This window comes from Meleagris gallopavo, chromosome 19 (assembly GCF_000146605.3).
Source record: "Meleagris gallopavo isolate NT-WF06-2002-E0010 breed Aviagen turkey brand Nicholas breeding stock chromosome 19, Turkey_5.1, whole genome shotgun sequence".
Lineage (NCBI taxonomy): Eukaryota > Metazoa > Chordata > Aves > Galliformes > Phasianidae > Meleagris > Meleagris gallopavo.
In genome coordinates this window covers 5907405-5932512 of record NC_015029.2, presented here as the reverse complement: position 1 = coordinate 5932512, position 25108 = coordinate 5907405, and the positions used below count along the sequence as shown (strand labels likewise).

At 47.8% G+C, this 25108-nt stretch overlaps 2 protein-coding genes across 4 annotated transcripts in view; both read right to left on the bottom strand.

The window, feature by feature from the left end:
* Positions 1–12171, bottom strand: part of NUP214 (nucleoporin 214) — a 39325-nt gene extending 27154 nt beyond the window's left edge. The window contains exons 1-15 of one of the 3 annotated variants that reach the window (XM_010720907.3): positions 11940–12169; positions 10249–10444; positions 9535–9686; positions 8879–9083; positions 8199–8269; positions 7801–7864; positions 7001–7104; positions 6701–6807; positions 6242–6308; positions 5494–5617; positions 3953–4114; positions 2741–2877; positions 2430–2617; positions 897–1072; positions 193–284 (exon numbers count right to left, since the gene is read on the bottom strand). In XM_010720907.3, coding sequence (XP_010719209.1) covers positions 193–284; positions 897–1072; positions 2430–2617; positions 2741–2877; positions 3953–4114; positions 5494–5617; positions 6242–6308; positions 6701–6807; positions 7001–7104; positions 7801–7864; positions 8199–8269; positions 8879–9083; positions 9535–9686; positions 10249–10444; positions 11940–11981 — 1887 coding nt within the window. In that variant the 5' untranslated portion in view covers positions 11982–12169. Of the gene's footprint in view, positions 1–192; positions 285–896; positions 1073–2429; positions 2878–3952; positions 4115–5493; positions 5618–6241; positions 6309–6700; positions 6808–7000; positions 7105–7800; positions 7865–8198; positions 8270–8878; positions 9084–9534; positions 9687–10248; positions 10445–11939 lie in introns of all 3 variants that reach the window. The other 2 variants (XM_010720905.3, XM_010720906.3) reach the window with 2 other exon arrangements.
* Positions 12172–12661: 490 nt separating this feature from the next.
* On the bottom strand, positions 12662–24721 carry AIF1L (allograft inflammatory factor 1 like). Its single transcript, XM_003211279.4, has 5 exons — positions 24436–24721; positions 20505–20571; positions 17323–17364; positions 16040–16202; positions 12662–14671 (listed from the first exon to the last, which is right to left on the bottom strand). Exons 1-5 carry the CDS (start codon positions 24511–24513, stop codon positions 14584–14586), a joined length of 438 nt encoding a protein of 145 aa, XP_003211327.1. The 5' UTR covers positions 24514–24721; the 3' UTR covers positions 12662–14583.
* Positions 24722–25108: the final 387 nt, after the last annotated feature.

The following is a 25108-nucleotide window of genomic DNA, read 5'->3' as shown; positions in this document are numbered from 1 at the left end:
GTTTTGTTTTTCAAAAGTCGTGCAAGGAACACAACTGTGGTCCCACTGACTTGCAATTTTTATTTATGTCATGTCTAAAGCAAGCCAGTTCTTTGACCCTAAGATTATTCAATTAGTCTAAGGAACTCAAAGCAATTCAAGGGCTATGAAAGCATTCACCCACTAAGAAGAATCCACTCAAGTTCTCATTACCGGAGCAGAGCCTGGTTTTGCTGCAGAAGGGGTGATTTTGGCTGTCTTCTGTAGTAAAGAAGCTGCAGGCATGTTTTGAGCAGGACGTGCCACTGGAATTTAAAAACAGAGGAACAGTAATTTATTAATCTATACTGAGCATGAGAAAACAGGTTGTGATTAGACAACTACAATCACCAATGTCAAATCCAACAGCAATGGTGTCATGGGCACCTCTGAAAAAACCATGTTTAGGTGCAGTTTTACTGCCTTCAATTTCTCTATTAATGGCAACAGCCCTACTCTCCATTATGTGGCTGTACCATCCCTGAAGGATCCCAAGACCCCCAGTCACACAGTCATTTCAGAGGAGGAATATTATTCTGTTAACAAATGAACATCATCTAATTTAAACTCACTTCTGAACATCTTGAACTCTAGACACTCCATGCAAATCTTTACTCTGTCTTGCAAATGACTGCCCAGAAACACTTTGTAACCATAGCAGTATCACAGAGCACTGAAAGCATCAGAACTTCTGGATAAGCTTAAGAAAACTGAACATATTATTTCAATACAGAGAGTTGTTTCTGTGGGGAACAAACTACAGAAATGGAAAAACTTCACACTTTCAATATTAAGTCCATGACAGCATTACAGTGTGCAGATCAGGACAACTGCTGCGTTAGTCAAAGCAACAGTTATGCATCAGTGGTGCAACCTACTTGCAGCAAGTGCAGGGGTTGAAGTCTTCAGTGGTGTGGTGGGAGAGGCTGAGAGAGTCATGGGCTGACTTAGAGGACCTCCAGAAACAGTTTTTGAAGTGGTTGAGAATGAAAACATTGTGGAACTGGTAGGACCGCTGCTGGTAGTCGGAGATGAGGTGTCTACAGCAGTGAACCTGCAGAAGAAAGCAAAGCAATTTTCAGCTCTGAACTGGTCCAAGCTGCTTCACTCCATCTAAAAGAAACCATTAAGCTCTAACAAATGAACAACCTCTGGGATCAGCAATGACTTAAGCTCCAGACCCAAAATTTCAAGTGTAGCTTTTGGAAATGTACCATCAGGGATATTTTGGACTATCTGGAACTGTAAAGTCTGCTACCATCGACCCCCAGAGAGGAAAAACCACACAACAGTCCTACCCTGTGTCAAAATGTACCTCTTCATTTTGCACAAAAGCATCAACTACAGCAAATCTGAGCCACTCTTCAGTACCAGCCTTACAACAAAGCTCAAAGAGAAACTCTGCAAGAAAATACAAACTTCCATTCATCTTCAAACTTGGGCTCTCAAGGCAGGAAAGTTGAATATTCAGCCAATTCACAAGCGTATCATTTGCTTTATACACAAAATACGAAATTTAAAAAGCCCTAAGAGCTACCATCAGATCTCGGTGTAGCAAAGATTATTCTAATTAAAAAATAATCATTTGAATGATCAGAAAATTCTTAAAAAACATTTACACAAAAATTGCTCTCCATGGAAAGCAGCTCCGATTAACACGGCTGTTTCGATTCGCTCTTTCTGAATAGGGGAGCAAGTCTCAGGAGTTGGAGGGAAGAACGAGTACATGAAATCCAAGAACATGCATCATTCAAATCTATTTTGCCTAGTTTATAAGTATCAGCTCTCCTTCAGCTGCCATGAATGGCTCAGCATGAACAAGCTTTGAAGATTTCAGGCCCTATGTCTACTGAGCAAGCATCCAGTTAAGAACCACGTTGGATGGCATCTCCTCCATCCAACACAGTGGAAAAGAAATTTATCACCTATGGATATAGCTTCCTCCAGCTCTGCAAATTACTCTTCAGGTTGGAGACAAGGAACCTTTACAAACAGTGAAAGAAACTTGTGCTGCCACCACTACACTAAAACAACTACAAAAGTTTTCAAGTCCCAGTGTTTCCCAAGAGTCTTTAACAAGACTTTTCTCAAACCACAACATGGAACTACTGTTTCATGTCATGCCTACAAACTAAAGACATGAGAAAACTAGGACTCTGGCATCTTCCCCAAATAATAATCTGCCTAAGAACATCATCTCTAGCATGAGAAGCACTGAGGCTTTTCACAGCCAAGACAAATGTCTTAGATAAAGAGGAGATTCTTCAGAGCTTTTTTGGGAGTATGGAGAACAGCTGTCAGGGCAAAAAGCCAAAAACCACTGTGTGATGTCCAGAACCACCACACATTGTCCACACCTGGACTGATTTAACAACTATCCAGCCACTGCACTACAGCATCTTTATACTTACTTCTCATTGAGGTTCACTTTAACTGAAGAAGCCGAAGGGGCAAAAGATGACTTCTGTGCAGCAGGAGCTGTGGAGTGTGGCAGCCCAGGTGAACTTTCTGCAGATGGTTTCAAGTTCATGGATCCAAAGGAGAAGGAGGTGGCTGTGGCTGCAGTGGTGCCCACAGAAGGAGCAGGTGTTATGGATGCCTTAGGAGAAGCAGAGGAAAAAGAGAATGTTGCTGCTCCTGTCAGACTTGGAGCCAGGACTTGCTTGGAGGTATCAGTGGCAAAGGGGTAAGGTGGAAGTTCGCTGTCTGTAGAGCCAGGCACCTTTGCAGTTGAAGGTATAAAGGAAAATGCAGCTGCTCCATCTCCTGCAGGAGGCTGACTTGGGGCAGGAGCAGCAGCTGGTACTGCATCAGGCTTTAAAGAAGTTGGTGGAGTGGTCGGAGCTGAGCCAGTGCTTCCTGCAGAAACATAAATAGTAAGAGTCTCATTTGGTTGCAATGATTAATTGCAGAAGGTACTGCAAGGCCAAATACTATTTGATGGGACAGTTAGGTACAACCTCATTCACTAGGCAGACTGTACAGTGAAGAAAAGTGAGGAGGGAAGAGGGCTTCTAGTCCTCACCTCCAGCAAATGACTACACAAAGTCCAAGCTGTGATCAAAACTGCAGTTTACTTGCATCTAACTAGATTAATATTGCCTGGAATTCCCAGTGAAAAGGTTTCACATTTCTCCACTGCTTTTGATGAGGTTCCTGCCATCTCACATAAAAAAGGCTGTCAGCACACAAGTCAGCCAGCACTGCAGAGAGGCAGGTTGCCAAACAGATACATTCTGTTTGGAGAACAAGAAACAAATGCAGGCTCAGGAAAGAAAATGGTGGGTTTGCAATTATTACTGCACACATGCAGAAGAGCAGAACAACCAACTAACCTGTCTACCCTAGAATAAGAAACTGTCAAATTCACATTGTATACGGTACCCAATATACAGTCAGATAAAACTACTGCTTTTCATCTCCTGATGCTATTTTCACAGCGCTGAAGAAAGCTATAACTCAAGTAACTCTGTCTGCAGCCAAACATGCTAGTTTTGCCATGGGAGGCCATAAGAATACAGAGATGAAAACCATCACCTCCAGGGAGCATATCGACCCTGCTCTAGGTCTGCACGGCATTTCATCCTTGTCCCCAGGTGGAGCCTGCAGTCACTGCTGCAGTTCCAGTGGACAAAAGGCCTCCTAGAATTGCCCTGGCCCTATTCCCCAAAGGTTGACTGCATAGAGAGGTTTAAATGCACCGTCTGAAAACTGCCTGAGACCCGTTGGGTGAACAGGACTATATTATTTCATTTGGATGTACAAGAGATGGAGAACTGACTGGTGAGCACAAAACACCCAAGAGCTGTTCCCACTATCATTATAAATAAAAACGTTTCCTGTGACTGCACGTCTAGCTGAATAACAAACTCACAGATGAAGACGACAAAGATCCACAGATGCAAGTCTTTCCTTAACCCACTGCAGCACTCACCTGGTGATTTTGGTGCTCTCTCCCCTGCTGTTGGCAATGGCTCTGGGGTCACAAGAAGCGATCTGACCCCTGGATTTTGATTGATCATGTAAAATGGGCAGAGCACACCATCCGTAGAGAGCAAGATGAGAACTGGTGCTGGAGGAAGGGTCTTCTCATCACCTGCCAGAGAGCACATACATAAGCCCAGCAACCAAGGTTTCTACTCCTGTTCCTACTCTCATCGGCACCATCTTGAGCTAGAGTCTGCTTCAGTTCAACTATTCTCAGCACAGTTAAAGGCCCCAAACTATTCCTAAAGCATTTTCTATAAAAACTAAACTCTACTTAATATAAAAAAGAGCAAATATAGAATGAAAAGAAATTCATTTAAATATTAGCATTTTTTTATTGGTTGGTGCAGTGAAGGGCCACATGCCTCTAATACTGGCTCTGGTTGGGGAAGGGAAAACTCCACATGGAAGTGCGTTCCAGGACAATTACACTTCCTTTCTGATCCAAACTTGTTGCAAAACTGTAAAGTCAAATAATGTGTAGTCAAAAATGAACTGACTACACTCAGTGAGAACACAGAGTTATCAAAAAGCTTCTCTAAAAACCTTTATTAAAACTCCGAGGCAGCACAACCTAGGCTTAACGAGGCTGCTCAGACAGATTTCCTAAGCCAATAAATGTATAGGTTAACAGAGAAAATGCTTCAAATTCAATCTTGCATTAAAGTTTGACCTCAATTCCCTACTGTAGGTTGTCATTCAGGTAAAGGCTGCTGCAGTTCCCAGTTAATCGGCACCCTCCTGTGCTCTTCAGGAACACAACTATACTACCTTCCACTCTGCCTGAAGGCATCTATATTTTAATGTCTTGTGGTTGCAAGAGAGAGCTTTCAAAATTCACTGAGGTACAGCACAATAGCTCAGATGTATTTTTCACTTCAGCCTCTGACAACGTGCTTTGAAGAGCCTTCAGGCAGCACAGGAGGTACACCAGTAATGTAACTGGCTAGATGCAAAGCACAGCAGGGTTCAGTTAGTACAGGCCCTGTGCTTTAATGCAGAATTAAAACCTACACATTCACCTCAACGATCCTTGCTTTTTCTGGCTTTGTAGCCAATCCTTTATTTCCCCTTTAGACCTCTGCAAACATATTTAATAAAAAGTTCTGCAAGATGACAGAAGCTACAAGCATCATGAAAACCACATAGGGCAGTGTGAAATTCCTAATACAATATGACTCTTTTAAGCTCATTATTACCCCAGTTCTGTGAAATGCAAACCTAAATGAGATGCTTTCCCTTCCATAGCTGTTACTGCAGCATCCCAGTCTGCTGCAAGCTTTCAGGAAGAACTGTATCTAATATCTGAATCCTTACAGAGATGTAGTTGTGCATGTGCTGTGGGCTTCCTATAAAAATGTAGGACTGATAATGTGTCAGTCTCACTTTCAGAATAATCTGCCAGGTCCCTAAAGCACTGAACTGCTTCTCAAGAATATCTCACATATTGCTACTATTGGGCTCTTGTAGAAGACTAACAAGACTTACTGATTGGGATAGGCATGTTATTGGTGTAGTCTACAGCAACACCAACAGGCAAAGTATCATCACTTTTATCCGTCACAGGAAGTTCTGCTCTGCTGGAGTCCTCCAAAATCCACGATTCCCAGTTCTGCAAAAAAACAAACCAACAAACCAACACCCACATTATTATTCTGACTATTGTGTTCCTGTGTTCAGCCTTCTTCAATACATTAGTCTAGTACAACTGAAAGATGAGACTGCAAGAAGTCTGGAGAGCATCTACCTGAGCTTGTCAGGTAAATAAACAACAGAAGTACCAGGGACCTTCACAGAATTGCCTGTCATTTCTTCCACGGCACCGTATGTCAGATTTGAACTCAGACTCAAGGACAGATACACTTCATGTTCTACTTCAATTGATGACCTTGTAGGAGTCACTTTTTATTACAGTGAATTTGACCACATTTTTAGACTACTAAGTAAATCATGAAAAACAGACTTGTGGTACTTGGTTCACAACACACAATCTTTCTGTTTATCCTTTGTGTCATTCAGATCTCTTGTTCCTCTAAGGTTTACATTTATCTTAATCTTTCGCACAACCTGAATGCTTTGGATTTTGTTTGCTTGGTTTTGGTGTTTGTCTTTTCAGTTTGCTTTTTAAAAGCATGCCATGCTGTCATGTTGCAGGTCTTACAAAAGTTTTATTTGCTTAGATTTTCAAGAAAAAGGAGGTACATATACATAAATGCAGCAGGAAGAAAAGCCTTACCTGATCTCCTTGCCTGGCAAGAATGCTGACTTCTGTGGAAGCGGCCGAAGCTGCCAGAATTAGATCCCTGTAAGGATGGACACCAGTAGGTTATGACATGTGTGTGACAACCCATGCAAGCTGTCTAGCCCTGCAAATCATTATCATCTATCCAAACTCATAATTAACGAAGAAGTTACAACAGTATGAAGCAGACTATTGCTCCCAAGATGAAGGAAACACAATTAGCTCCATCTCTGTAGAACGTTTGCAATTTTTTCCTTTAAAATTAGTCACCAGTGTGTACCTTGTCATGAAAACAAAGGAGAAATTAGCCATACTTTCATAAAGCATTTTCAAAGTGGCAAATTCATTTGGCTCATATTCATGTCTTATGTAGTTTACAGAAGGGAGAAACACTATAAGAAGCACAGACTACTCAGACAAGGGAAAAGCTTTGTCATGATTCTCACAACCCACCATTCCTCAACATAGTTGAGGTAGTAATGATGTTGTCTCTCAGCACAGCTTCCGTAACAAGGCTCCATGAAATTCACAAACTTCTCTGGTCGCTTCTCTTCCTTTTTCTGTAAGATCAACATTAATAATTTACTGCCCAATGCAGAAACTAATAACCCATAAATATGACTTCATCAAGGTACAGTAAACTCAAATTCCAAATGATGCAGATATACACAATAAAAGCAGGTTGCCATTGTCATAAACCAATAAAGAACAAGCAAGAAACTTCTCTGTAGCTGTGACTTGTTGGTAACTCACAGGCAATACTGCTACAACCACTTCTGGAGGCGTTTCCAGTGTCCCATCAGCAGCTGCATACACAATAGCAAAGACATACGTGCCAATCCACAGCACATCCAAAACTAAAAGAGAAGGAAACAAATACCTCAGTCAGATACACTTCAAAATACTTCCTTGCAGAGCAATTTTAACTGTGCACAGAACACAAAAGTCATATGACATTGCTAGCAGATAAGGAATCACTAACTTCTAAACTACAAAAATGAAGAATTGCAATGATCTGTCTGCATAGCATCAGTCACACTAGGAGGGAAAGTATTTATTCCCAGAAATTCCAAATACAAACCCAAAGTATGTGTTTGATTTGTCTGATGACAATAGAGGTCAAACAGCACCAAGTGTTTCTAAAAATGGATGACAGTTTGACACACCCAAATGGAGGGTTTCTGCTTTCTAAACAATAAAATGTCAAAGCAGTAACAGTCATAACAAAGAGATGAAGCCCACACCAAGAACTAGAGTGGATTAATATCCAAAAATCTGTGTTAAAGGGAGATTGCTATCACATCAGTGAGCACAGAACTAATATTTAAAACGTTTATTTACAACATTTTAGAAATAGGTAAACACTCTGGCCTACAGTTAGTTTTTCTATGCAACCCAGGGATAAAACATGTAATTCTTCTCCCAAATGATTTAAAAAAATGATGTTGTTATTATGGAACCAGGGTACAGGATGTAACTAACAATAACAGTGGATGAACGAGTAAAAATATTTTAAAGGAGGAAGCAAGTTAAAAATAAACAGAAAGATTTACCTTTAACAGGATTGTCTGCCTGATAAAAGGGAGGATAAGGGATTACTTTCTTCTCTTGTAGATTCTGCAAAAAAAAAAAAAACAACTCTTGAGTACTAAGAAAAAAAGCTCCCAAACCAACTAAACTGTAAGTTTTGGAGAAATTCCAAAGAAGTGTTTTTGTAGTGACTCGCTCTCTCGTTAACACTCATCACGTGCCACGATGAAGTCACTACATTTAAGTGGCAGGTGCACACCTTAAACTAAACTCTTTAATATTACTTTAATATTACTAAAGTGCTTGGGCATGGCTCACACCACACACCACCCAACTCAAATTCTGTATGCTGAGATGCAAAAAAATTAAAGCATATTGCAAAGTAGCAAGCAGGTGTCCTAATGGCAACAACAACACTTACAGGCAGATACTGTACCACCGTGCCATTTTGCCTCCCTACAGCCAGTTGTTTTCCCTTTGGGCTCCAACACACTAAACAAAAAAGAGAACTTCATTAGCATTAAGGAAATGTAGAGCTACAAGGTCCCATAAAGTAGGACCAATAAATTAAAGCTGCATTTTTTTCCCCTCTGCAAAACCCTTTGAATCTGAATACAACTCCTGTGAATATCACAGTCCTGTCTTTTAGATTACAAACTGAAAGAAGAGCTGAAATTCTTAATCCTCACACTAACTAAGCTGCAAACAAGTTTAAACTTTACTCCCATGTGCCTCTGTACAGCTTTATATTGCCCTACAGTGGAATATATCCAGGTACATTTCAAACATACACTCCAGTTGACACAAATATATGGGGACAAGTTAAAACTACAGACAGAGGCCTAAGAATTATATTAGAGCAGTCACAAAGATGCACCAATTGTGCTAAATCTGGGGAAGAGGAATACAGTCAGTGGTAATTAGTGTGATTATGTTAGCAGTTTTTTTCCATAGTCTTAGGGAGTTTAAATCCTTCCGTTCATGACCTGTTTTAATTTTTTAAGAACCTTCTTCCTGAGACACAAAGCTTGTCTTCTTACACTTGTGTTTCCCTTCTATTCTTAATTATCCAACATTACCTTACCCAAGGCTCAAACTCACCAGAGGTAACAGCTACCGAGGGAGGCAATGTGGCATACACTTTCACAGAGTCTGTGACCTGCAGGACAGAGATGCTGCCATCGGACAGACAGACAGCCACCATGGTGGCACTAGCAGGGTTCCACTTCAGGTCATTGACCATTGCTGCACTTCCTGAGTCTTTGGCCAGCTTGTGATAAGCAAACATACGCTTCTGCTGTTTTGCCTTTTAGGAAAGAAAAACGTTTGAGACAGTCCATGCTGAGCTCAATAAACATTTCTCATAAAGTCATAACCCAAAACAGTTTTGGCCTACCTATAAATTAACAGCTGACAGAAATAAGTGAGGCTTTAAACTAAAGAGGGTAGATTTAGATCAGATATTAGGAGGAAAGGAACAGGTTGACAAGAGAAGTGTTGGAAGCACCTTGAAGTGTTCAAGGCCAAGCTGGATAGGGCCCTGAGAAGCCTGGTCTAGTGTAAGGTTGGAGCTGGATGATTTTTAACATCCCTTCTAACCCAAACCATTCCATGATGCTAAGAAGCAGATTTTGAGTTTAATAAAGAACTTCTCTACAAAATACTTCCCGCAGGGCCAGAAAACACCACTCAAGGCATGACAATCCCCCTGGTGTAGTTAGGGGGAAGTAAACCAAAACACTTTGTGTACAGTTTACCTGATTAAAGAATGTGCGGACATCAAAAAAGCCAATGAAGGAACCAATGTCACTGGACATCATACAGACAGACAAGGTGAGATTATCACAGCTGAGAGCCAAGTGCTGCACTGGAAACTTCACGGGAACTGAGGTACTCTGGACATTCTCCACTTAAAATACAAAAGATGAGGAGGAGAGGATGAAGTGTATGGATTTCAACAGCAAAAATTTTTAAAACAAAGTTAGAAGTTTATGCAAAAGTAATTAAACATACAGTATTATAAAGAATAGCTATCAGAATTGATGTAGAAAAATTCACTGAATGAAAGCAAAGCATCTCTAGCAATAGAGTCTTAAAAGTCTCAAATTTCTTTTAAAAGAAAATGACACTTTCATTCCTTAGTAACCTGGAGGAAAAAAAGTGGACACTTTCCAGGTTTTACTTGTGATACATACACAGGGATACTTCAAGTAGTACAGTTACCAATGACAACATGAGAATGAAAGCCAAGCAGTTTTTATTGCCACCGAGTTTTTTTTTTGCCATTAAATGCACTTAGGTAGTGAGGTAGCAGAACAGCCATCACTTCCTCTCTTGTAGGATAGTCCAAGTCCAAGCTTATTTGGGATTGGAACCCTGCCCCTCTCTCCAGTCACAAACACGTAGTTTTGTGGTTAGAGACAGGTTACTAACAGCACGTGCAAAGACCACAACATATAAGTGCGTCTTACCAATGCTATTGGGATCTTCTCCAAGCTGATTTTGCATGAGAAGATCTCTAGTATGAAAGATCTGCAGGCTGGTTCCTCCACCAGCAAAGACCAGGCCGTATTTGTTAGACACTACAAGGAGGCTGCACCGCTCTTTGGGAAGATCATCAGGAGGATCAAAGATGCGGACCTTCTTCAGAGCTCTGAACTGAAAATCCTGTTGCAAGAGAGTCCAAAAGTAGCTTTATGTATGCTAGTGAACATAAATGGTTTACTTCAGTTTCAGCTTCAGCTGAAAAGTCTCTCCATGAGAGCTGCAGAACACCCATACCCATGCTATTGCTGGACATCCTATCACATTTTCTGTTTTGCCTACAAAAAAAAAAAGACTGAGATCACAGTTTTGCTGTTATTGGAAGCACTGGTTGAAGCTCTCTTCTATATAGCAGCCTGCTTTCATAAAACTCGTAGGAACTGAATCTGTCTCAGACATTTAATTCCTCTCAGAAACATACCTGAAACTAGCCAATGGATACAGGGAGAAGAAAGAAAAAGAAACAAAAACCTTGTTGCCTAAAAGCTACAAAGCACACAACTACTTAGCTTATCTTTGCTAGCTACTGTAGTTTATCATACACAGAACAGATACGGTTCTTCCTTCCACCCACCACCAGCAATTACTCAGTACAGACTTACTTTGTGCATTCACTTATCTCAAAACTTACACTGTCTTTATGTAAAAGGAGAAAAAGAAAAGCAAGGTGAGAAATACAACTGCAAAAACACACATTAAGAAACAGTAGATGCACTATTACTATGCAAAACTGTGCTCACATCAGGAACGAGCATCTCTTCTCCAACCACTGACCACAGCACTGTATTTAACATCGCTAACTCAAACCAAGCACCTGATTCTTATTTCATTTTGCCAAAGCACAGAAAATTTGCATTTCTGCAATCTGAGGAAGCTGCAGGAACCCAGAACCTTCTGCAAAACAAACAAACCAAATCTTTGATTTTGAAAGCGTCTGAGCAGAAGGCAGCTGCACAGAGATTCAGAGGGCTGGAGGAATGTGTGCTGACAGCCCTGTCCTGCTCACACAGCCTCACATCAACGCTCTGGAAACACACGGATGGGCCCTGCTGGCAGCATGCAACAAGACTCCAAGTGACGGCAAACAACCACACCTGCTCAGGTCTGCTGTTCTCTCCAGCATGTGGTCCCCAAAACAAGGCTCGCAGCCAGGAGGGCTCCAAAATGCATCACTCCTCTGTCCAGGTGAGCTCCTTCCACCCCTCCCTCCAGCTCTCCCAGTGTTTCAAGAAAACAAACAGAACCTAAAGCCTCCCCACACACACACCCCAACTTTACCAGGACACCTCTCCACTGCGCCCCGAGTAGATCCATCCCTCCTCCACTCCACAGCCTCGTCCAGACGCCGCCGAGAAGCGCTCAAACGCACCCCAAACCGTGCAGGGATTCCCCAACAACCCCCTGACGCCACGAACCACATACCCACCCCCCCCGGCCTGTTAGGCCCCAGTGACCAAACCCCCCCGGCCTACCACCCTCACAGCCCACACCAAACCGCCAGAACCGCCTCTCCTAAGGGCCCTCACAGCGCTCTGTCACACTCCTCACGGCCGGAGCCGACCCCCGAGTACCAAAGTCCGAGCCCGCCGGCCTGCCACCCCCTCAGAGCCGAACTCACCTTCATCTCCCGCTCGGGGACCAAGTCCCCGTCCTCCCCCATGGTGGCGGTGCCGCGGCCACGGACCCGCCCTCACAACAGCGCACAATCACGGAATTCCGCGCACCACCGAGGAGCCCCGCGCGACGCCGCGCTCACTTCCGCTTCCGTCGGGGCCGCTCTAGACACCGCCTCTCTATGGTCGGTGGCGGCCGGAAGTGCCGGCAGTCCTCCAGCGGGCACAGGCTGTGCCGGTTTTAGTGCTGAGCCCGCCCTCGCTGTTTAATAAAGCCTTTATTCCTTGCGTCACGAAGCTGGGGAGTGCCTCGGCTGCTTCTCCTACAGCACAGCGCCGGTTAGCATTGCTGCCCCAGGAAGAACCGCTCTCCATCTTGATAACTCACATCAGATAACCTCAGGCTTTAAGAGCAGAGAGGATGAAAAAGTAATCTCACAAGGAAAGGGCTGCACGTGCCTGCTCTCCATAAGCACTCATTGGAACAAGCACTGCCACCTGTTTTCTTCATAGAAGGTCAGGCTGGCTTTCAGGAGGTGCCCTCTGTATTTTGTAACATGAACTCAGAGGCACCGGGGCAGTTCTTAGCGATAAAAATCAGTCCAAACCTATCTCCAGGATCTGTTGGAGGGGTTTATATTAACCAACGTGGAAAACAGCTCAGCTAATCTGCAACCAATCATTTGGACCAAACTTCAGAAAAACTGAACTAAACACACTGACGCGGTGTGGCTTCAGGAGATTTATTTTCAGTCTTTAAAGGAGACTGGTGCTGCTCTTACAATTTTTCTCTCCATTACAGTTTTGGTTTTCATGCGGACAGTAGTGAGAATGTTTTTTTTTCTTTAAAAGTGCAGCCTTTGGCAGGAACAATAAGCCTAGGCAAGTTAATCATCTGTGTTTTCCTTTAAAAACTATTAAACCGATTTTAAAAAGTTCAAAGCTGCCAAGAACATTTAAGAAAAACAGGGAAAGGGCAAAGAGCAAACATCTGGATTCCAGAAGTTGTGCGAAGAGCAAGATTCACCGCAGCAAGCAGAGTGTGGGCAGCACAGTCCCCGCACTTAGTCCACACTTACAGCCATCATTAGTTTGTAAGCTTTGGGGTTTATGCATCAGGGAAGTGTGTCTGGTATTCCCACAGGAACAAGCTGAAACACACGCAGAGAGGTCTGCAAAGTCAAAAGGAGCAGCTGCATGAAGAAAGATCCTCATCCACAGCTGGTTTGGAAAAGCTCACAGGGCTCACAGTTTGGGTACCTAGCTTCCTTCTAATCTCCCCCAAAGCCTTCCTGAGGGGCTACAAAGGCATAACAGCAGGCTTGTTTCTACACTTGGACAGACAGTCAACTTGTTCAGCAGTTATGCTCCTGGTCTGATCCAAGCAGTTTTATCAGAAAGAGGATCCTAAAGTAGCTTTAATCATCCCCACTTGCTGGTGTCGGACTTCTCCCTTCCCAGGACAGGACTGCAGCTTGACCCTTTGCAGATCAGCTCTGTGACTTCCTGCTTGCCTCTTTTGCTATGGCTGATCAACAGGTCTCATAGGCTGAGAAAAGCAGAACAAACCCAAACCAGGAAGGGGCAGGGGGAAGGACCTAAAGCTAAGAACAGCAATGGGCCAGTGGCTTTTCCTCAGATGAAACAGACTTTGCAGAACTTATTCCTGTAGTCATGGCTCAGTTGGATTTATGCATCAGGGTTGCAGAGACACCTCTGAGTTTGTCTGCATTTTGTTCACAGCATCCCATGGAGGGTTCTTGTCTTTGCCTTGTAGCCAGCCATTAATACAACGGACGCAATTTCTAATCTCATTTCTAGTAGGAGCTAGCAGGACACTTTCTGCATGGTTACTCACAGAGCATGTTCCTGCCGACAGGTTAGCTCTGATCCTGTCCCTAAGGCAAACTACAGAGGAAGGGCGCAGAAAATTGGCCTGAGAACAGAAGGGCACAGTGGCCCTACTGCCTTTCAGGGAGGTGGGGACTTCAGCAGTGACTTCTGAAAACGTGAACACCTGTGATAAGCACTTGGTTCAAGGTGAAGCCCAACAAATGTCCTTTAGCTGCTAAATTCAGTGAGAAGTGTTCCCTTACAACATCCCAGCCTCAGCAGCTGACAAAGGTCTTCCAGAAGTAGAGAACCCAGGCACATCAGGGACATCCCATGCTGATTGTGTAGAACTTGCTCCTGGGGCTGATGAGGACACAGATCCAGGACTAGGATCTAGACTCCAGTCAGGAAGCATAGGACAGAACAGAAGGCACTTATTTGCACCCATGAAGCTGCTATCTGATAGCAAGTCTCTTCAGGAACCTGTTGTGACAAGCACAGCTCTGAATCCATCAGCTGGGTGGAAAGCTCCTTCTTAGCTGAGAAATGCAAGAAGGGCAGGGGAAAGAGTTAAGATCACAGGACTTTTTTTTTGGTCTCACATTATAGTTGGTGCTACAGCTTCTGTCTAGAAAATCAAGTTAGCTAAGGGATGCTGCAGAAAGATGCGAGCTGGGGTTACCAGCTTCCCTTGCTGTTCCTCTAAGGCAGGTTAGTTGAAAACTAGGACCATTCACAGTAAAGAGTAACAAAGCACAGGTAACCTCTGTTACAGACCAGCAAAGCAAACAGTGCCACTTTTCCAGCCTGTCCTCTTCAAGGGAGGCTGGCTATATCTCTCTCCGGAGGTGGGCCAGAAGGTTTTGGGTTGCTTTCATTGGCTTTTCCTTCAAACATCATGACCCTGCAAAACACAGTAGATAATACATATTAAAAAAGCAGGTGCATCTTTACTCATCATTGAGAGTAGGATTATCTTACCTTCTCTGCAATGGCCATCTGATAATTACAGAGGACAGAAGCCAACAGAGGGCAGTGCTGCCAGCTGAGCCGGCAGCTTTGCTTTTCCAGCAGCTTCAGGGAGCGAGTTTCCAAAGCCTCTGCCGGTTTTCCTCTCAGAGCCCAGAGGATTAGCACGTTTTATTTAGACAGCTACTTCCAAAATCCCCTGGGTGCACACTGCATGCTAAGTGCTCCTAAGCACCATCCCTGGCCCACCTTGTGCATAACCATCCAGTAGAATGTTCAAAAGTCAAGCCAAACAACAGCAATTACAACCAGAAAGAGGACAAATACAAGGAGCAAGGCAGTAGCTAGAAGAATCCCAAGCATTTTGCAACAACCAGCGCTGTCTTCCTCCCTAAGGACTGCAGCTACGCTGGGAATGCCAGCTGCCAGGCTGGATCAAAGGAGTGCACTGCTCTTGGGACGAGTTTTACATTTCTGTTCCTGCTCTAAACACTGCTCAACACACAATGGGGCATCTGTTTGTTAGCAAGAGAAGGGACCCATCTGTGAAAGCTGCTGCAGTTGGAAGAATAGACGATATGGGGCTGGCTGCAGGCTCAGCCTGCTTCAATGAAGAGAGGAACAGAGTTGTCAGAAGAGCGTGTGCTTGGAAAAGGAGCATCCTGACATACTGAGGGGGAGAGAAGAGATTGCCAAAAGAATGTAGTAGCTCAGAGAGACATCCTTCCTCCCAACCTGCCCAGAAAGCTGGCTGCCTTTTTAAAGCTCTTTTTAGAAAGGGGCAGGGGGCACGGAGAGAAGCGGCTCCTATTCACGGTGGGCAGACAAAAGCAGGATCAGCCTCTGTGGCTGAGAAGGGAAAAGACAGGCTTCAGTGGGGAGGAGACGGAGCCAAGAGAACCCACCCTGATACCAGAGGGAGCCAAGTAAGCGGTGGGAAGCCATTTGTTATAGCAGGACTTTGAGAGCCCTGTTGAGAGGGCAGAGGAGGCCGTGGGAGGCGAGTTCTGGCAGCTGGTAGCAGAGCAAACCTCCCCCAGCACAAGCCAGCCGTCCCAAGCTGGTGTCTTCTCTCCACCTACAGCTCAAGTTTCAAAAAAATCAGGCAGGGAGGAAGCATTCTGTGGGTTATAGGAGCCAGCAAGACCATCATTTACTGCTCATGTCCTCCCTCCTCTGCACAGGGGTCCTCCTCTCTCACCGCACCCACCCAACAGGCACAGCTCCAGTTCTGCCAGGCAGGAGAAATTTCTCTTCCCAGCTCCCCCAACACCTCCCCCATCCCTTCCTTGATGGCACTCACAGTTTAAGTACAGCAGAGCGTTTGCCAAGCATCACATTAACGAAGTCCTGGTAGGAGATGGTCTCGCTAACCCCTCCGGTCACCTCAGAGATCATCTTCTTCAGCTCTAGATGGGTCTTCGGAACACCCATCTTCTCCATCATCCTTTTGACAGACATCAGATCTGCAAGAATGAGGCATCAGCACTATTGAAAGATAACTACACTGCACCCGGACCAACTTGGAGGCGCAGGCTGGAGCTCGCAGCTCACCTCTTCACTAGGGCTGATGGCATGAAGCTGTCAGCTGAAAGCAGAGAGAAGCCCTCAGTGCAGCCCCATTGCTGTATGGGCAGCAAGGAACAGCACTTCCTATTCATGCAGCTCGAGAATAAAAGAAAAACATATTGTTGCAGAAGAACACTGCTTAAGAGGCACGTAGGGACACCGCTATTGAGCTCAGAAAGCAGTGCCAAGAATCACAAGGATGCAGAGGGAAGAAAGCAACACTGAGGTTAAAGCTGGAGACAAAGAGGCTCTGGGAACAAGCACTCCTGCCTGGCACTGCAGGTCGTTTCCTTCCATTGCTCTCACCAGGCCAAAGTCCTGCAGCCCCTTCCCACCCAGAAGGGCAGCACAGCAGAGCCAAGCTCCTCCAGCTCCCTGCGCTGATTTCATGTGCTGATGGAGGAGGGGAGCCAGGCAGGAGCCTCCTGCAAGGGCTAAATGCAAGCACTTGCCCTCAGATGCCTGCTCCAGGCATGGAAAAACCTCTATCTTTACTTCTGCTTTCCAGCCCTAAGGCAGGGCCCTCTTTGCCCAGCCACACAGCCACTTCCTCTTCTTCCCTCCACCTCCACCCCAGCAAACAAGTGCTTCTCCACACCACAAGTGCTCGTGGTTTGACACAGCTTCCTCCTCCAGCCAGGCAAACCCCAGGAGAGCCCGAGCCCTGCAGCTTCCCTGCTCAGGAGATGCTGAGGATTGAAAACAAAAAGGCCTGAGTGGAGAAACAGAATAAATCATTAAGAGCAGAGACACTAAGCAAAGCATTAGGAGGAGATCAGCACTGAGAAAACTGAGATCACAAGACAGGCAAGAGATTGAGAGAGCCAAGAGCAGGGGCTGCAGAGCCAGGAAGCCTCCAGCTCGGATCCAGGAGCTGAGCAAGGCTTGTCCCAAAAGCAGCCCATGATTTTCCTCCCCAGAATCACAATTGCAAAGGGGAGCAGCAGTCAGCAGCAGACACCCTCTCAGCAGGCTGCTGCTTTTCCAGCCCAATAACAACATCCTTATGTCACTCACCAATCTCGCCTTGGTTGTTCAGGTCAAACTCCATGTACTTCTCTGGAAGAGACACAAAAGCAAGTTAACGGGTCAGAGCTGCTCTGGCAGGGAGACCCAGAGCAGGAGACAGCAGGGCTTTGGAGCACTGCCTGCTTAGAGCAGTAAAACAGGAGGTTTGGGCATAGACTGATGCAGGTCAGAGAGGGAGATGATCTCAAGACCCAGTTTTAGCACTTATCTCGAGTCCAGGGCTCAAGAGTTAAGTGTTCTTTAATTATGGCTGCTTTTGTTTGAGCTAGAAGAAAACACTGGCAGGAGAACAAGGTATCAGCTAGCCATGGGTAGCCTTAAAAGGCTTCCAGCCAAAAAAAACAAAGCTTCAGGACAACCTCCCAGAAGGAGTAGCAAGAAAAGCAAAACCCTGAGCACTCCCAAGACAAATCTTGATCAGATTAGGAGGGGATTAAGTGACGTCGTTTCCTGCAATAGCAAGGGACAAACTGCACAGCCCTCCCGACACCACACCGCGCTCCAGAGCAGCACCTGCCAGCAGAGATGCTCAAGGACCACATGAAGAGGGCAAAGCCAAAATCGTGCTTAGGAGCAGAGACACTGGAACTGCTGCTTGCCCTCCCAGTCTGGTGTCAAACCTCCCCACACCAGGCAGCTCCAGCATCCTCAGAGAAATGCATCCTGCAGAGAGCAGCCTGGACAGCTCTGCAGAAAGAAAGCTGGCATGCCACGAAATAGCACTGAGCTAAGCCAGGAAAGGAGGATTTCAGTCCTGTGCTGCTTCTGATCTTTGCAGAGGCACGCCTATATTTCTTACCCCTCCTCTCCCTTGCTAGCTGTTCCCCATTTAGACTGTAACCTTTTCAGGCAAGGATTTGTCCATCTTTCAGACCTTACAGCTCCTTGCACTGCAGGGCTCCTTGCCTCCATCACCTCAATTCCGCTAAATAAATGAGCAAGATGCCTGCTGCCATCATCCATCCACGCACAGCTGGAGAGATCTCCACTTGCCCTCCGGTTAGCACTCAGCCCCCGGAAGAGCCTCTAAAGACTCAAATTAGTTGAGAGCTCCCAGGCTGCTCCACTCCCCAGAGGGAAGAATCCCTTTGCCTCAGTTCCAGGGACACCAGCAAGCAGATGAACGTGAACTGAGAAGTGGCAGGCTAATTTAGGGAGCCGAAGGGAAGCAGGGATATTTCACACACTGGAGACTGCCCCACAACTTTTGCTGGGTGAAACAGGCTGGTGTGCAGCCCCAGGCAGGGGGGCAGAGGAGCTGCTTGGCATAGCTCAGCAGAACGGGTCTATAGGAGTACAGGAACTAAGCAAGGCAATGTATGCTTCAGACAGAAACAAATGCCTCTCTTTGAGCACTGAGCAGCTCATTTTAGATGAAACTGGGTTGTCACACACATGCTCAGGGGCCAAAGCAATGCTTGATGTCCCCCCCACACAGCAATGGCCTTGTGCAAACGAACAGTCACCCACAGGCAGGGGTCAGTGCTTGGGGACACAACCCCTGCTCCGCCATCCCTGTGCCCAGCACATGTTTTCCTTTCTCCTCAGCTGACACTGAGCCAAAGGCATGGAGAACAGAGGAGCTTTACATCACCATGTGTTAAGCCTCAGCTCACACATTTGTTTTTCCCTCCCATCCCAGCTGCAGGGATTTGGTGGGGCAAAGCTGTCCTGCAGTCCCTCCTCCTCATTTACACAAACACCAAGTGCATTTACAGAGTGCAGAGGGGCTCCCGGGGCTCCTGCTGGGGAGGGGAGCAGAAGAACTGCAGAGAAATGCTCCCCTCTCACACAGTGAGCCATTGTTGGAGGAGATGGAGGCGGTGTTGCAGAGCAGGACAGCCACAGAGGCAAACTCAGGAGGTAGCAGGAGGAGATGCCAAAAGCTCCTGTTACAGGGAATTCTGTGCTCATGACCTATAGCTGTAATGCCTGAAGAGCCCCAGTTGTGATGGAAAAATACAGTAGGGCTGCAGCCTATGTTGGGTTTACATGGCAAGGCTTTGGCAGCAGAGGGCCCGCATCCTCCTGCAGATCTCATCAGATCAGAGCCAGCTCCATAAGGGACACACTGCTGGGCCAGAGCTGAGTCACCAAGTAATGCTGCTTGCACTCTGACTATATTTAAGAAAGGGAAAAAGCTGTGCAACAGCAGCTGAGAGAGCCCACGATGGAGCAGTCAGTCCCCCTGCAGCCCACACAGAGCAGATCTCTGTGTGCAGTCCATGGAGGAGCCCACAGTGCAGCAGGTGGATGTGATCTGAAGCCATCTCACAGCAAAGAGCCAAAGCCAGAGGGCAACAGAAAGGATGGAGAGCACAGGAGGCTCCAGCAGGGCAAGACAAAACTCCAGCCAGCTTTCTCCATGCTAGAATTTCTAGCCAAAACTCACAAGGAAATAGCAGACAGTGCCTGAAATGGAAGCAAGGTCAGGCTTGGTTTGGCTGGAACCAGGCTGAGGACAAACCTGGAGGGCAATGACACAGAAGGCATGTTTTCTCAAAGGCCATGGGGGAAATGACTGCTTTCAGCCACTGCTTGGGAACAAACTGGCTGCACTCAGAACAGCCAGATTTTGTCCTTGAAGTACTCTGGGGTACAAACTCCAGAGGACACCCTGCAGAACCAGGCTTTTGAGCTGTTCTTCCAGCCCCCAGCCCAGCAGATATCCAAACCTAAGCCCCACACTTGCTGAAAGTGTAGCTGGACACGCTTTGGGCAGGACTGGATTAGTGCTGTTGGCTCCAGTACCGATGCCTTGGAAAGAAGTAGAGCAGATTGGAGAAACTTTGAAGGAGAAAAACGCTCATTCAGGATGCAGGGAAGAAGTCCTCCCACCAGCTACTGCCTCGTCCATGACAGCAGCCAGCTTGACTCAATATTGAGACGGCAGCTTTCCTCTGGGGGCTCTCCCACGCCGCAGGTTGTGCGGCAGCAGCCGCCCGCAGGCAGGATGTCTGCATAGTAACATGGCCCTGCCCTGAGAGAGCAAGTGGGGGAAGCACAAGGACTCTGGTGGGAACAGCACCTCCAGGGAGCTTCACTGCATCCCAGTGATGCGGGGGAGGTTTCCATCTCAGCTCAGTCCCTTCTGTTATTCAGCAGAAAATCTCAGGCTGAAGAAAAGGATCTGTTCAGAGCAAACGGGAGAAAAGAAAACCAGTTCTCACCTTTGAACACTGCCAGCTTCTCCTCCAGATCTTCCTCATCACTGAACTTTGGGTCACAGAGAAATTCCTGAAACAGTTAAAAGAGTATCCCCAAGGTTAGTGAAAGGAAAATAGCCTGGAGGGCATGGATGCACACAGTGCTGCCCAGCAGACCTACACAGCTCCCAGACAGCCACATCTGAGCAACAGTGCCAGGAGGGTTAAAAACGAGTCTAACCCCTCTGTGCCTTGCCATTAACTGCCTCCAGTGCCTCTGACTTCCCACCTGCACGACACCCCTCATACTGCCTCATGTTCATCCAAAGTCTCAGCTCCCAGCATCTCTGCTCAAAGCATGCACAGCACAAGGACTGGGATCCCATTCTGAACGAGGACTCCTGTTCCTAGCTAAAAGCACCCATCTCAGATTTTAAACTCCTGGGTCAACATTGGGGGCTAGCAGATAGAACATGCAAAGCCTGTAGAATACCTTGCACCCAATAGGGCAGGAATTGAGAGTGTAGGAACATCTATCTGTCTATTCATTTTCTCTGTTACACTGCTCAGTGTGGATGGGAAATCCCAGCTCTGGTTGCTCATCCCAACCCAACATCCGAAAGCTCCAGGTGCCTGAGAGCACAGAGCAGAGCATGCCCTGCCAGCCCCACCAACGTGCCCCATCAGCATCACGGTCCTGCTCCTGCCCTCCCACACCGCCCCGCTCCAGCAACTTAATGACTCGATCTGTGTTCAGAAACAACACTGCATTCTTCAGAGCAGAAGTCATTAACATCTGCACAGCTCATGCAATGCTTGTCCAGCATAGAACTCCTCCAGAGGCTCGAGTGGAGAGAGGTGAGGCTGTTCCCTGCGCTGTGCATGTTACTCACCAGTTACCCGTGCTCACACAGGCAGGATGGGGTGGTTCCTATGAGACAACAGGTAGCAGCCAGTACTGGTAGTACTGGGACAGCATCACGGACAGATGTGTCTGCTACCTTGCAGATTCCCAAAGTGACACCAGAGACCCTTGTAACTAAACCCGTGAGACACAGGCTCTCTTGCACACCATGGGCATCAGCTCAAGCTGAAAGCTGTGGGGAATAGCAGTGTTCCCAGTTCCTTCTTTCATTCTCTTCAGCCAACTTGCTTTTATTGATTTCAGCTTTTTCTACCCAGGGATATCATGTGCCTGCCCAGCACAAAGGGACAATTGGGCTTTGAGACCTGGGTTCAGCCCAATGAAGTCACCGGAGAGCAGAGTCGTGTTACCCACTGACCAGCCTCTGTAAGAGGGGATTGCCAAACCTCCCCGAGAACCGAAATAGAGCCAGAGCATCACCAGGTCACAGCTCCCTCCTGGTCTGTAGGAGCTGCACACATGGGCAGGATAAGGGATAGGAGAGGAGAGTAGGGGAAGGAAGAAGGACAGCTGCATCCCAGTGGGGCGGCTGAGGGAAGTGTGCCTGAGGTCTCACAGCAGGCACAGGGCAGGATGGGGGACACCAGGCACACCTGGCACCCAGACTCCATTCATTTCATCCACAGGGGAACTTCAGCTGTTCCAGCTCAAAGGGAGCAGTATAGTTCAAAGGCATTCCAGCCAGCATATTGTATGCAAGCTGCCCCTCACAGTGATAAGGCAGAGCTCACAATAGTGCACGGGAATTCGGTCCCCAGGGCCAGTGACTCAGCCACAGCCCAAGCGGCCGAAGTTCCTCCCAGAGCCCTTTGCTAATATGCCCATTTTAGGGGGCTTGTTCTATTAATAAGAACTGCTTAAAAATAAGCCCAGCCACTCCCCAGCTCCTGCTCTTTCATGGAGAAAGAGACATATGCAGGCAAGGAAATCCAGACACACAAATCTCAGCTACTTGCTAAACAAACTCTGCAATGCCAGATCCTTCCTCACTCCCCGAAAGGCTCCAGTCAGCAAGCCAGGCTGTTTCCCTGCCTGCAGAACTGGAAAGGGGCTGAGGAATGCTCATGCCTGTCCTGGACATGAGCAGCAGGCACCTGCTCCCCACCAGACTGAGCTCCCCACAGCCCCACATTAGGAGGTGAAACCAGGTTGAAACTAATCTGTGCTGGATTAGGCTTGCCACCTTGATGCACAAGGCAGAACAATGTGACTGCCATTCCCAGGAAGCTGGGAACAGCCAGGAGGTGATCCCAGAGGAGCTGTTGAGAAGAGCTGCTGGAAGGAAGAGTCCAATGCTGGGCTCAGCTAGCTTTCAGCAGCACGTGTGCACGCCACACATTGCCTGCCTCCAGACCCTTAACCCAGTGAGAACTCTGGGGTACAAATCAGCCAGGAAAACAGGGCTGGGTGGGAGCTGTTCGTTGGGATGAGACAATGAGATTACGCCTGATAAAAATGCGGAAATCATTTTTATGAGGAGTAACTCTCCTGGTCTGCAGCCCTGGGATAGGGCTTGGGAAGCCCCCTCCTTGACTACAGCCACAGTCAGCCAGCTCTGCAGCTGGGTGCTCCATGCAGGAGCTGCTCCTCTGCGTGGCTGCTCACAGCAGTCCCCACCACCAGCACGCAGAGCCCAGTTTATCACTGTGGGGTTCGCTGCATTGTCTGCTTGGGGTCTGAGGGCAGCTGCTCCAGTCCCCTCTCCCAGCACCAAGACAACACACAGGACAGCAAGGACACAAACAAGTAGCTCCCATCTCTAAGAGCAGGGAAGTTATGTAGCTTGTTTCATTTTTTGTCATCCAGACCTCGCCAAGAGGAACAGCCTGCCAGAAGCAATGGTCACTTTGAGAGAACTAGAAACTTATGCCCTGCTTGAGAAGAAGAGGAGCTTCCAGGGCACAGCACTGGGCATTATTCTGCAGTGTGCACAGCACTGCAGCTCATCCCACAGATACTGCCTACAGGAGGATCCCACACCTACCCCACACCGGGCTGCAGGACAGCCTTGAAGGCAGCAGAACTGCAGTAAAGGGTGCAGCAGCCTTCCTCCCAATCCAAGTGGACAGCATCCCCTGTAGGAATGCTTGAGGACCACCTGCCCCTGTGGTGGGGCACCTCACCCACTTCAAGCAGTCTGTTACAAAGGCTCTATTTTAGCCAAGTGCTCCTATTACCCTGCAGCACCTCCTGGGTTGTAATCACCTAATTCCCTCCCCAGTGACCTACATAACCTCCACCTCAGCTCTCAGTCCTGCCGGGAGGAACACTCTACCACTTCTCCTTGCCCAGTTAATACAAGGGCAAAGCAAAGCAAGCCCACTGCCTCCTCTGGGCTCCCAGCTGGTGCAGCTCTGATTTCCCCACCTTTAACACAAAGAGGGCACTGCCTGCATCAGCAAAGCATCATCAACCTCACTTAGAAGTGACCCAAAAGTGACCTTAAGTGATCTTGTTTCAAGGTTAAAACCTTCTTTTCACCCTCAGAATGGCTCTCAGCCAGAAGGGACACCATAAGCCATGTCAAGGCAGAGGTGTGGCAAACCCCAACTCAGGGAAGGGACCCCACCAGAGCCCAGTGCCCAGGGCACACAGCTCAGCACACTTTGCCCTGATCCAGGAGCTGTGTTCCCACTGCCTAAGGCCTGGGGATCACCCAGCAACTTCACATTCCCCTCGCTGTGATTAAAGAGTTAAGAACCTTGGAGCAGCTCTTCGGAGAAGCCAACAGAGGAACTAAAAGCACTTTACGTAGGGAGGGGAGATTGAGGAACAACAGCTCCCATGGCTGCTGGGCTGCCTTCCCGAAGGGAACTTCACAGCACGCAGCACAGAGCACCCATGGGATGGAGGAAGAGCAGCCGGCTCGGAGGGCAACCCCATAGACAGAGGGGACGGAGAACCACCGCACGCAGCGCTCCCACCCCGCTCCGTCCATTTCCTCCGGGGGGACACCTGCCGCAAGTCGGGGACAGCTGGGGGTGGCTCCACCCGCCTCCTCCCGACCCTCCCGCAGCCCCCCGCCCGCACCTTATTGATCTCATCCAGCCGCCCGTCCTGCGGGGCACGCCGCAGTCCCCCTCCGCTCGGCCGTCGCGGAGCCGCCATCGCGCAGAGCCGCCCCGTCCCCCGCCGCCGCCTTAAGTAGGGGCGGGCCGGCCGGGCTGTAGGGCCCCCGCCCCCGCTGTTAACCCCTTCCCCGCTCCACGGGGAACGCGAGCCCGGTGTCCGCGGGATGGAAATCCTCAGGGAAGTACAGATTTCAAGAAAAAAAAGTGAGAAAACGGCAGAGCGGCACCCACTCTGCTCACGGTATTCCCCGACGGGCGGGACGTGACCGAGGAGGGTCGGGAAGAAGACGGGAAAAAGACGGGATGGGGACGAGAAGGGGACGGTCTCCCCCTAGCGCACAGCCCGGGGCTGCCGGGGGCATCGCTCCGGCAGCAGAGCTCCGAGCTGCTGCCTGGGGGCAGCCGTGCAAAGCACGTCGGTGCACGTTGCACCTCGCGCAGGAGCGCGTCGATGTGCGTCCCGGCCGGGATCTAACACAGGAGGTGGCCTTTAGCCCCTCGCATCCCCGGCAATCTCCTTAGCAGGAGGCGGCGAGCAGTGCCCCGCACCGCCGCGCAGCTGCGTTAAACCCCAGGGGCATCCCTGCAAAAAGCAGCAGCAGCACACGTACAGTGTGTGCTCGTCCTGCTGC